Consider the following 13356-nt stretch of genomic DNA (forward strand, 5'->3'; position numbering starts at 1 on the left):
CACAAACCCTGAAATAACCACCCAAGGTAACATGGCACAATCATACTTAGAACAACGGCAATGTGTCTTGGTCTGTGCCCTCAAACCTATAAACAAGACCCCTTGTATACACATACCTGAAATTTAGCACGGCCAACTATTATAGCCACACTACAAATACAACAAATACTTCACGAGGAATTGTGTCCTATGGACTTGTTGTCTATTGTTGTTTATTACATCTAACGTTATCATTTCTCTGCCTTTGCGGATTTTGACGTTTACATCAGTCTTTCTTCCCGTTGTCTTTATGATTGTGTTTCTACCCGGCATCTCAAGATTATGAGAGTTCTGCTTGTGTCGGAAATACACAGGTACATGTACCTCTAACCCGGATGATGGCCCAGTGTTACACTAGCTGAACTTGTACCGCCGCTGGCCTCCAGACTCAGTAACTTTATCCTGACATTTTCGGTCACGCCTTTATCTCCGCATAGCTGACTTTAGTCTATTATTCTCACCCATGACTGTAGTACATAGCTCCGGAGCATGTCTCCAATCCATATCCCAGTCCATGCCCATTGCTCCAGCACATGGCTCTGGGACAGGTCTAGCCCATACCTCAGTCAATGGCTCTAGTACATGGCCCTTGAGCATGTCTATAACCTATATCCTAGTAAACAGCTTTGTAAATAACTCGCACATATAGCCTTAGTCTGTGGTTCCGTTGAGAACATTCTGTGTTTCAAAACGCCTACGAAGTCGAGATGGATGTACAAAAAAGAAGACTCCTGCATTCCCATGTACTGCCCCTTTTTATTAACCGACTAGAGACAGAAAAAACGCAAACGCGCCCAGCAGTAGAAAGCTTTCAACGTTCTATTCTTGCACTAAAACGCACTTAATTATAAATGTATCTTTCAATCTAACGCTATTACATTGTTCTCCAGCATTCTAAGGTATCAGTATTTGAAACTACATTGCTTTTGAGCTATCAATAATGTATTGTGCTAGTTTCACGTAGCCGAATGAATGACATCTTTAAAACATTGTCGAAGTTTACCGAGAAAATCACTTTTGCTTGCACCGAATTCAATTGATATCAAGACATTATACTTAACTAACAATAGCCCAGTCATATAGAACTCCCAGCTATGCGAATGAACCTTGCGAGGGCGTCTACGCATCACCACTGCAGTGGACAGCATGGTTTGGTCGTAAAGGGAAGAGGCAAACAGCAAAAAACAAAGTGGAAAAGTGGTAGATATACTGCGATGTAGCGCGGAACACCTTTGCTACTTGATGGCATCAGCTGCTGGGAATGTCGTTCTTCAGGTCCGCCCGAAAGCTGACGCTGAAAGAAAATGAAAATCACTTTATCATCGTACAAGCAGTGTGTAAAGATTGAGTTTGAATAAGTCTCTCGTCGTAGTATTTGGAATGAAACTTGGTGTACAAAATAACGAGATAAACATAAATGCTGTATACGCAAACAAGGACGTATGGTATCATAATTACTCCAACAACTAACATTGCATAGTCCCCTTAAAGCCTCCCCCGCCACCAGAGCTGAATCCTCCGCCGCCAGAGCTGAATCCTCCGCCGCCAGAGCTGAATCCTCCGCCGCCAGAGCTGAATCCTCCGCCGCCAGAGCTGAATCCTCCGCCGCCAGAGCTGAAACTGCTGCTGCTGGCGCTGAAACCGCCGCCGCCGCCGCCGCCGCCGCCGCCGCCGCCGCCGCCGCCGCCACTGGAGAATAGGAACAAGACGCTGTGAGAAATGCAGCGGAGTAGCACTGACGATTGCATACCCTGGCTATCGAGGTACATGATCGTGGCCTGAGGACCGTTAATTTACTATCAATAGTCAACATTCACTTCGACTGTAGTCTCCCGAGACTGAACTGCCAAAGAAGAATTGGACTTCAAAACCGGATAACAAACACCTCCGAATCGCACATTAGATAACACCTTGTGTAATGCTTGTGCTACTCACCCGCCGCCCATCGCCAGTCCTTGTCCGAAACGACCCTCTTCGCCCTCCAGAAGTTTACTGCCGAGACACAGAGTGGGATATATAGCAGTGAATGTCATATTTTATACGCCACTTACATGTAGATAGTGAGAGGACCCGGAATAAAACTCCTCAACGTTGATTTCGTAGCTGACTAAATGTACAAAATACTAGCGTTGGTGGTACAATATTTGTTCAAGAAGTACAATGTTTCAGAGGTTATAAATGTCGACATATATGACACACGTAATAACGCATCAAACGTTGTTCTTTCTAGTTGTTACTCCAGTCATACGCTGCTGATCTCAACTTTGATCACTGATATATTTCTACAGTAATTAGATAAAGTGCGTTGTTACCGGTATGCGCCGATCTCGACATCCAGGGCCATCTTGACTGCCATCAGTGCCTGGTACTCTACCATCTGCTCCTTGATCTTGCTGCGAATGGTGGTCAGCTCTTCCTCCAGCTTGGTGATCTCTTCCTGCTTAGCTTCAAGTTGCTTCACGCCGCGTTCCTCAACAGCAGTCAGCTGGTCCTGGAGCTGGGCATTCTGAATGGAGGCACACACAGCAAGGTTTAAGCAAGCTGCTCATCTTTTCTCATGGTGCACGATTCTACTTTCTAGCTCTAGCTCAGCGGACCGCTTTTTGTCACAGTACCACACGAGTACAGACAATCACATCCTTTACTGGAATCATTTGGATAAGAAAAAGAAAGCAGGGGTACAACTGCCTTTATAATAAGTTTATTGCAAATTCCTGCCCGGGGGCTGATTACACAAAACATACATAAAATACATGTAACAGGGTAAAAAATAGATGTAAAAGAGGCTAGCCTAGACTAGACTTTACAAACGTACTCGTCTATAACTAGTGACTAGTGAAGGGTTTGACTTCTCTTTTGTAAGCAATGGAAGACGTAATGTCCCACCTTTTCTATAATTTGTGGGTTTTTGGTAGTTAAAAGAAGAATGGTCTTTTCTTTGTCTGTAAGCTTAGAGAAATTCGGATAGATTTTAGAATCCCTACATACGGGGTGTTCAGTAACAACAATCTTCCGTGAGCGTGTAATCGACGGCAATAACGTAGAAGACATGAAAGCCTACCCTGGCCTTGGCAGCTTCAATCTGTGCCTGGAGCCTCCTCAGCTCGCTTGTCATCTTACTCAACTCCGCGCGTGCGTCGTCCAATCCGCGGCCGGCCTGGCCCTGCTGCTGGGTCAGCCCCTGAACCTGCACACGGACCAATAAATCAACTGCTTCTGAAGATAACGATTCTTCACAAGTTCAAATTTGTGTATGATGAAGCACATGGAAAAATTCATTTTGATTATATTGTTTTGATTGTTTGGAAACAATTACTTTTTTTTTTTCATTTTTACTACCCTAAATCATAGGAAAATATACAGTAGAAGCAACCGTTTAGAGAATCCATGAGATGCCCAAGACACGACGTATATATGTAGAAATAAATGTTATATCAGATGATTGAGACATACGAGTCCGTGACATAACGTGACCAAACCTGGCTTTTCACCCACCCATCCATGGAGACAAAATATGTATTGAACGGACTTATGCGAAGCCAGTATACCGTGTTACCAATGCAAATGCAGTTGCCCACGAGGCCGGACTAACACACTTAGACCACGTGGATGAACCCGTCTAAATGCAGAATCCTTTGTGTTAATTGCATGAGAGATATCATCCTACCCTTCCTTATCATCCCTCATTACAATTGGCTTTCCCCAACTATATATGGTCGAAATCCTAGCGTCAATGTACATGGCAATCTCAAATGGATTCCACACTGTTCCATGTAGTTAGGTAGGGCAGTATGCTCGTCTATGAACTAGTACCGTGGCCGACACGAACACCTACTTTGGGCGCGCACAAAGCTACTTTGGGTGCGTTCACACCGCAAGTTTTGCAGCGCGTCGACACCAAGTTTGGCAGCGGTGTCGACGCGGTGCAAAACTTGAGGTGTTGACACGTTGCAAAACCTGCGGTGTGCACACCTCTGCAAAACCTGGTGTTGACGCGCTGCCAAACTTGCGGTGTGAACGCGCCCAAAGTAGCTTTGTGCACACCCAAACTAGGTGTGTGCGCCCAAACTAGGTGTGTGCACACCCAAACTAGGTGTGTGCTGCATACTGTTCCTGTCGGCCACGGTAAACTAGTGACGTTTTCTTTACAGTATTATGGCAGTTTGTGGGTCCAGCCTGTTGTTTGTCCGCCATGTTTGTAGTCATGGACTTACCAGGGAGCCGTCCTACATGAATGATTATATACAGTACAGGCTCGTGCCTGCTGAATCATTTCCGGCCATGATTACGTCGGTTATAACCACGCCCTCAGCCAAGGTGGACTCACCCAGACATGGTCTACAGACTGTGCAGGCGCTAATGTCAAGTATCTGTTCTTTAAGGGGAGAATCTTACCTTCGTGTCATACCAGCCCTGCGACTCCATCTTAGACTGCTGTGCCAGAGCGTCATACTGGGCGCGCACTTCCTCCAAGATGCTGTTGAAGTCGATGTCTGGGGCGCCGCCGACGTCAATTGTCGTAACCCCACCAGGACCATCGTCAATGATTTGTCCTCGGAGGGCATCCAGCTCCTAATAACAAATAGCAAATGGTCAAAGCAGTCAGAACACTACTTGTCTCCATTTCTGTAGTTGTTAGCCTGAATCTGCTTTGTTTCTCTCCGTATTTCTGTCTAATGGTTTCACTCTTGAGAAAGCTCTTGGATGGATAAAACTCGAAAAACTTTTTCACATTTGGCATATTAACTTTGTACATGTATTACGGTACCGTTGTATAGAGCATGAAGACCTTTTTTTACGTACCGTAGTAGCAGATTAAGGGCATACGCAAGCCCAGAATCGGGTGTTATTGGTAAAAGACTACATCTTTATAAATGCAAATAGGATTGACATAACAGGTGACTATCACATTTTCAACCCAGACCATACTATAAGGTTTGGACCATCGCACACCGGAGCATGCCCCTACTCTTTTTCGAAAGGTGTGGTGGGTTCTTTAACGTGCGCGGGGTGTGGCTCTCCCCAAACACGGGACCTCCATTTAACGTCCTATCCGAGGGACGTCCCTAACCGAAGCTAGGTACTCATTTACACCTGAGTGAAGTGAGGAAATTTGTGTTAAGTGGGCACAACGTCCGGGCGCATGCCCAGACATGTCTGGGGGCAAGCTGGGGTCGAACTCGGGTTCCCTTGTTTGAAGGCCGAATGTTCTAGCCGTTACGCCATACGACGCCACACCATTTTTTCTGTTTCCCTAGCCATGTATCCGGGGTATAGTGACTCACCGCGGCGTACACCTCCTTGAGGAAGTCGATCTCTGCCTTGATGGTGTCCAGACGGGCCTCCAGGTCAACACGTTCAACGCTCACATTATCCACGTCCTGTGGTCAATCCAAATAAAACAGCTTAATGTTAGTTTACTGTACTCTGACTCTGAACTGTGAGTATGTTTGAACTTTGTGTCTTCACGCTATCCACTGGACCAGAACTACAAGAAGCATTTCTTCAGGCGAAGCGTCCTGAACGCGTTTACACCTGGTCCAGATTCACCCATTTCTTTAAAAAAAAACAGTATCTACCTAGATGGTTTCTTATTACTTATTATTTTTATGTGTCGCCAATACTCACGGGCCTCAGGGCTGTGATCTCATCGCGCAGGCCTTCATTGCGAGTCTGCTCCTCTTCAAAGCTGCCGATACAACAGGAGAACGAAATCACACAAACTTCATCACTAAGGAAAGTTACGTTAGTATCTGCAGACGTTTGTGTTGCCTTTCGACATGTAGCTATCAGATCTTTTAAAAAATCTGAGAACAAAGTAGTGTCCTGCATGTAGGAGCAGCCAAGTTAACTTGATTAACATGCCGGCGCGTGTGTGATATAAGTCCCATTTGAAAGTATGCAAAACTAGGTTATAGTAAATACAAAATATTATGTAGATTTCGCCAATACTGCCCTAAGCATCTCTTTGAGAAACTTTCTTTTTTTATGCGTAACGACCCGTAAAGATACCCCGAGGATTTGTGCAGATTTTGTACAGTCTCCCTGACAGGACGTCCATCAGGGGACACGAGCAGTGCAGTAAGACTGTCCCTGTGGCGACACGACACGCCTGGGCTGTACCCACTGGACGGACCACATTCCACAGAAAACACCTGGTCTTATGCTTGGAACACAGATACCACATTTGTTCTCTTCTTGTCGATACGCCAATGGTCTTTCTGTAACCGTTCTTTCAAAACAACACGCACAGTTTTTATCCGATTCATTTTGTTACACATGTTTCCATCTGCTGGGCATGATTTTTTCTATACCGCCTCCCGGTAACTAACGCTTCATTTCGTCTGTAGTTTATGATCGTGTCCTTGAGTTATTGCCGGGGGTGGGTTTGTCAGACTACCGCATGGACCCGATGATTCAGTACTTTTCTTCTAACTTTTATACGCAACGCTGATCTAGCCAATCTTCGCTTTTAGCGGGCTCTATATTCGATAACGAAGGCAGCAGGTTCACTTTGTCAATAGAGCCGGCACGTTGCGCCACGTGGGCCCTGGGTCAACAAGCGTCGGGGACGAAATTTGACAAGGCACGGTTACACTCTCATGGATATGAAATAATGGCTCATTATAAGTGGCGCACATAACAGGCCGGACAACATACCTTGAGACGTTATGGATGGATCTTTCTGATATTTGGTATATTGGTAGGTATTGGCCAAACAAAAGACAAATTCCCTTATGGACCGCCAGGCGGCTTTTAATGGTACTGCACAGAACTTTCGGTTCTCGTATCTCGTGTTCTGGACACGCGAATGATCATGATTATTCGGTGGCAGATACTGTAAATGCAAAATGTTCGCGGTGGTTTTATGTTCGCGGTTTGCCAGTCCAACCCCTTGTCTAATGACAACGTACTGTAATGGTACAGTATTATTACAGAAATTCATGATCAGGACGTCTATGGCACCCTTGCCGAGTAGGTGTGAATTCGTGCACTTAGCTATCATGGTTTCTCACTTGCTGTTCGTAAAGCCGCCGGTGTTTCCATTTTGTGACTGTACGTAGCACTACTATACTATTGTTTCAAATTCAAACTTAAACCACCGCGAACACTCCATTTTCTCCCTGCTGCGAAATTAAATCCTCGCGAAATTAAATGAATGTACAGTAGCTCGTGGGCTTGTGAAATAATGGTGAAGGTTTGAAAGAAAAGTGTATTGGTTGATAGTAGTTATAAAAACTAAGCCATCATTTACATAATCAATTAGAAAATGCTTTAAAACCATATGGTAAATGAGCCTTTGATGGGATTTTAAGCGCACAAGATACTAAAAATCGTTCCATTTTGGTTTCTGATTTCTTATCCCATTATCCGATCAAAAGATGAAAGTTAGTGGAGTTTTTTATCCATGTTGGGTTTCAGTAGAAGGCATATCGGTAACAATTTCTAGTAGCTATTAAAGATGAATAGAGCGCTAAAGTGTACTTTAATGACTTCTGACTTCTTCGAAAACGAAGAATAAAATAGCCGCATTTCCTTCAAATGTTAAAATATTCCATTTCGCACTATATGGAGTAACTGTAATTATCGAAATTTACAAATCCAACCCCCAAAATCGTATAAATCTAAGGACTGTCTGCAGCAATTTTCTGTAAGACCTATGTTGTAATGATTACTCATGGGATATGTGTGGCATTCCGCAGCGCATGCATTTGGTATCCACTGTAAAATTTCTCCCACCGACGCTAATGAGCTATCTGACCCTGCACACAACTATCTATCCCATGCCACAGTGCCTCTGCAATGTGGAGTATCTGGGAGCGTTCGGTCCAACCGGTTTTCAGCTCTTTGTACAGGGCGAGGTGCCCCACTCATTCATGCAGGGTGCGTGCGCTGGTTCCAGTGACGGAAGAAGATAATTATACAAAGGTCATGTAGAATTTGTCCCAGTGTCAGCCGTCTGAGTATAGACTTGGACACGTAGGTTGTTATGGGTAGATAACATGTGCCTGTCAACTATGTTCATAAATATAAATGCGCAAACTATGTTTCCTCTGGCCAAACGTGTTTCCAGCGGCTATCATGATGAAAGAATACACCCAAACACGCCAGACTTTCTGCGAGAAAATGGTCGAGTTAAAAGTGGGCGTGTCTCGTGCAGTACCAGTCTTGTTCCCAGACATGGACGTGGGCGGCATGAAATGACTGGATTTTGGCGACTATTTTTTAACTGATCTAAGAGTTCTTACACCAGACAAACGGCATGCTTAGCTAAAAATGTAAAGCTACCTATCCAGGTAGTTTTGAACTTCGTGTAAACCGGTATGAAGTTAAACACCGGTACCTTCCGTCAGCACAACCCCACACCCCCCACAAATTCTTCGCATTAATTCTTTGTGCGGTTTGTACAAGTGAACAGAGAACTTACCTTGCTTTAAGGGTAGCAGCCTCTCCCTGTAGCCCGTCTTTCTCGGAGTTCAAGGCGTTCTTTTCGTTGTTGACCACCTCGATCAGCTTCCTGATGTTGTTCAGCTCTGCCTCCCACATCTTGCCGATGTCCGGTGCTCCTGCGCCCGACTTCTTCAGTACCATCTCCAGTTGCAAGGTAAGCTTACGATTCATCTCTTCCAAATAGCGCACCTTGTTGATGAAGCTGGCGAATCGGTCGTTCAGCCCGGCCAGCTCGTCCTTGTCACCGGACCGATCCACGCGGACTTCTCCCAGGCTGACGAGCATCTGCTGGGCCTGCTCTGCCGTCATGGAGGAGCCTCCATAGCTTCGTCCACCGCCGCCGCCACCTGCTCTTCCTGCGCCCATCATACGGGCTCCTCCCGCTCCTCCAGCACGACCTCCTCCAAAGCCTCCTCCGCTGCGGCCCATGCTGAAACTGGAGGAGCCTGAGCTGCGAGCCCCCCCGCCGAAGCTCGCCCGGGCTCCGCCACCGCCGAAACTTGCGCCGCCACCGCCGAAACTTGCGCCGCCACCGCCGAAGGCCCCTCCTCCTCCGCCCGCGCGACCTCCACCAGAACTGGAGAAGGAGGCAGAGCTTGAGCTGCTGAAGGCTTTATGCTGGAGAATTGCCGACATCTTGGACTCGTAGATGTCAATGAAAGTGTTGAGGAAGACAGATCACGACAACGTTATGTGCCGACGGGAACCCAGTAACAAAGTGAGAGGACGCGTCGGGATGGGAGGGGCTGCTTACGCGGTGCGACCGGCGTGAACAATCCAGTCATCTGTTTTGGTGTATATGAATTTGTATTTAAGAACAAATTCCGTGACACATGTACACCAAGAATAAATCTTATGGAAAAAATCGTATGAATGGCAGACTAGACGTCAATCATCTGTAGCTTAGGATAAAGCAGTGTTGACCCAATCTGTTACTGTTCTGTACCAAATTTGTAAAGTCAACTTCTGGGTGATGAAAATATCAGAGACTCCAGCCCTAGCCACGGCACACTTTTGGTCATCTCCTTATCTGTCAATATCTATTCAACATGTAGCACAAAGAATGTTTAATCATCGACATAGAAATGAGACAGTAACAATATGCTGACGTCAGCGTGATAATAATCAATAGATAAGTAACACCATTCGGATACGGTTTCTAAGGATATCAAAAAGTCTACAAACGGACTCGAATTCCCTTCAGGTTGCTGAGACGGCTGACGTTATACAAGTTATCGTGTTTCTTTGTCTGACCCAGACGCGACCGGATCATCAGTATGTATAGTGTAGTCAGCCGTCCTCTCGTATTGTTCCCTTTCACAGCTATTCAAGTGAAAGGTCGCTGAATCCTACAATGCCTTGGGGCTTGTCAGAATCACACAGTTGGGGCAGGTCTGTAACACTACATGATATACATGAACTAGGTTTCTACATTATCAGCACAACAAAATACACGTTTCCTGAGTAAGGCACCATTCAAAACATTTTGCTTCGGGAGCTAATGAGGAGGAAGAATTGTGGAGACAGTAGATCGAACTACACTTAGAACTTAAGTCGGAGAGATGCACAGATTTCACAGTGTTGTTTGAAGGTGTAGTGAGGTTAAGAAACAGTTAAGAATTTGTCCTCTAAATTATTCATGGCCTGTTTTAATGTATGTTGTGTTTTGTTGGCGCTAATGATGATAAAGACTATTACCATGCCTCCGGCGATATGCACACAGTAACGACGGGCGTGAAAACTGTACCGGGCCTAACGTTAGGTCTGAAACATATGGCTTTCAACCGGACTGAAGATGCGACCTAGTTATGAAATAACTATCTGAATATCTAAAAGCATATATTACTGTAATAGTCTCCGTAGACCCGTCTCAACACCAGGGAAGGGGGAAACGGTCGGAACGTGTTACTAGTATCTAATACAGAAATAGTTTGTTTACCCTCTTTCACATAACATGATCCATTGATCAACACTAGCACTTAATAAAACTTCCTCTCGCCATTCACATATCTGTAATTTGGAATGAATAAAACCCACTGCTGCCCCCTACACGGGGCATTGTGCCTGTCGAGGTGACGTTTAATGAGCTGCGCACAGCTCTAGCAGAACAGGTTTTACCTGGGTCATGGTTCAAGCAGGGCGGGATGTCTGAACAATGAGAACTCTGTAACAGCAGCGTCATCCCAGGGCGTGAACGGACAATGACTTCGTTATCAGACTACTATCTGTCCCTGGAGTATCATTATCTGTGTGGAATACTGCAGGTCTTGAATGAATGTTGCTAGTGTTGTATTAGGAAATTCTTCTATAAAATTTCCTATAAATTGACATTACGATCACATAGCATGATTATCTAATGCACTGTAATGTCCTAACATGTATCTAGATGCACCAAGAGGCGAGAAGAAGCCGAACGTGGATTGCCTAAAGGTTTATAATGTTTTCGATGGCATTTTTTCGCGGCGTAACCGTTTTCCGCGGGGAGAATTCTCCTCTTAATGATCTTGCCGATAATTACCTTTATAAAGCGGCTACTGTTCCTTTTTTGGGGTTGAAGAGAGTGCTGAGGATATAAACCTCAAAGTGTCTAAGTACACAAAATCACGACAAACGGCCCGTTAAGTTCCACACGGGCAAGTCGCAGCAACGCTTTGTTCCAGCGAGCGAACACCGTAGTTCAAATCCTCCCCTGACGAGGTCAGTCTGTTCCATTCTGGGGTGGAAAGTTTTTGACGTCGTCATCTTCAAATGCAGGGTTATTGAAGCTTTCCTCAGACAGTGTTCTGAACACGTTAGTCTGTCAGGTTTTCATTTCTCGCGGTACTACTGATGTTACATCTAGCATACATCATTAAATACCGCGTTTAAAGAAGATCCCATCTATATGTGAAATCCTGGATTTAGGCGAAGTAGCGTTAAGGCCACAGAAAGTAATTTTTATGGATGACATCAGCGCGCTCATTAATTTTCGCCTGATTTCGAAGTAAAAAACAAGAAATTTCATTGCCCTCCGACGGTGGTCAAGATGGCAAAAATTGGCAAATATGTCGTAAACGTTGACAGTCTAAGGGGTTTCATTGCATATGAATACCCAGTGTAGTTCCTGCCCATGATGGTATAACAACAAGCTGTTTTCTGCATTTGTTCTAGCAAGGACATTATATGAATAATGGGGGGGGGGGGGGGTCTAGTTAATTGAGCTGTATACACAAGGTGTTTCATCGCATATGAATACCCAGTGTGGTTGCTTCAGATGATGGTACAACAAGCTCTTTTCTGCATTTGCTGTAGTTAGTCTATTGAGATGTATACACATCTACAAGGATATGTTTACTGTTGAATCAAGGAGGTTCTATATTATATGTGAATGAATGCAGAACTAATTCATTGGGTGAATACAGGACTAAAAGACCTGTTGGTCATGATATCATATTTCGTCGCCTCAATTCTTGTTTAACAAGAATTATGATCTCAACATTTGAAAATATAGAAATCTTTTTTTTTGGCCCACCTTGTTTTTTTTCGCCCTTTCTCATTAATTTTGGAGTCTACGGATGTCATCCATGAAATTTACTTGCTGTGGCCTAACTCAAAAATACTTTGAAAGAGAAGAACTAAGAAAAAATGACGGATCGTTTTTTTTTCTCATTCTTTTTATCAATAACAAAGAAAAATAAGAACATGGCACATATACACAATAAGTGAATCACACGAGAAACCACAAAACAGATACATGAAACCGGTTAACAATGATGTATGATCACAAATAGTTATGAGAACCCATGCTTGGTAATCAATAACATTGAAGAATGATTTATGTTGATAGGGCAGTATATATTCTTCCCCACTTTCCCAGGTGTTTTTGAGTCTTATCCAGTAGTTTGGCATTGATATACTCTAATTGTTGAACATAAGAGACATAAGAATAAAGCCAGATAAATGCAACGTCTTTTCACGATATTTGAGAACATAATTTTTCATAAAAGAATAATTAAGTTTGACAGAACTGGGTAACGATCGCTTAAATCACCAAAGACTTTATTAAAGGCATTAAGTTGCAAATAACTATTTGTAAGGTTAAAGAACCAGCCATCCACCTCGGCCCAGAAACGTGCAACTATTCTACAATCTCAAAACAGGTGGATGACTGTCTCTTCTTCCTCATTACAAAGACTACATGTAGGAGAATTAACCAGGCCCCAAGTAAAAAGTGTTTTATAAACTGTTAGAAATTTAAGCTCTGTGGATGCCTGCCTTAAAGACGATTTCCAGTAGCTCGGTATCGCAGAAATTAATTGACTACATTGAAACTCTGCACAGATATAACCAAATTTTGAGGTGAAATTCACATAAGAGAGACATCTGTTTTCTGAATCCAAAATATCATTAAGAAATCGTACTCCCCCCGTATCAAAAGCTGTCGAAAAGAAAGGTATTTTGTCAATACGTATAATTATGTAAGTTCAAACACAGAAGTTGTTGCTTGATTTACCCCCCCCCCTCAGGAGGCCGGAGCTGCAACCGCAACCAAGCCTGTATAAAAAAAAGAGCTTATGGGTGCCGGCTTTTCCATAAAACAATCAAAGTCACGAACGTCAAGCGGCGCAAAGGGAAACATACTTGTTCTAAAAAACGGATTGGACATGAATAACAATTTAGAACAAAACCATCCCTTGTTCAAACATAATTTAGGAATCCATGAGGCCTTTAGTGTGAGATCGACAGACTGCAAATTTCTCAGTTTAAGACCACCATGTTTATAAGTACTATAAATAGTTTTCTTCTAACTCGCTCCATTTTTTTTGTTTGTAGATAGCCGTGAATACCACGGAATGTGTCTTATGCTAATGAGGACCCTATTTGCAT

At 44.0% G+C, this 13356-nt stretch overlaps 1 protein-coding gene across 1 annotated transcript; it reads right to left on the reverse strand.

Annotated features, from left to right (window-relative positions):
* Positions 1-775: 775 nt before the first annotated feature.
* LOC136445655 (keratin, type II cytoskeletal 2 epidermal-like) lies at positions 776-9226 on the reverse strand. The gene is made up of 9 exons (XM_066443783.1): positions 8468-9226; positions 5668-5728; positions 5325-5420; positions 4435-4611; positions 3101-3226; positions 2352-2545; positions 1975-2031; positions 1511-1728; positions 776-1333 (listed from the first exon to the last, which is right to left on the reverse strand). The coding sequence occupies exons 1-9, from the start codon at positions 9124-9126 to the stop codon at positions 1311-1313; spliced, it is 1611 nt and encodes a 536-aa protein (XP_066299880.1). The 5' UTR covers positions 9127-9226; the 3' UTR covers positions 776-1310.
* Positions 9227-13356: the final 4130 nt, after the last annotated feature.

The sequence above is a fragment of the Branchiostoma lanceolatum genome, chromosome 12 (genome assembly GCF_035083965.1).
Source record: "Branchiostoma lanceolatum isolate klBraLanc5 chromosome 12, klBraLanc5.hap2, whole genome shotgun sequence".
NCBI lineage: Eukaryota > Metazoa > Chordata > Leptocardii > Amphioxiformes > Branchiostomatidae > Branchiostoma > Branchiostoma lanceolatum.

Bases quoted from the DNA above. Each gene is read 5' to 3' on its own strand.
- LOC136445655 (XM_066443783.1), bottom strand. From the start codon at position 9,126: ATGTCGGCAATTCTCCAGCATAAAGCCTTCAGCAGCTCAAGCTCTGCC. The intron at 2,032-2,351 runs GTAACAACGCAC...GTGTCTCGGCAG, and splicing joins GTCGAGATCGGCGCATACCG to TAAACTTCTGGAGGGCGAAG. The intron at 1,729-1,974 runs GTGAGTAGCACA...CCTATTCTCCAG, and splicing joins GGACTGGCGATGGGCGGCGG to TGGCGGCGGCGGCGGCGGCG.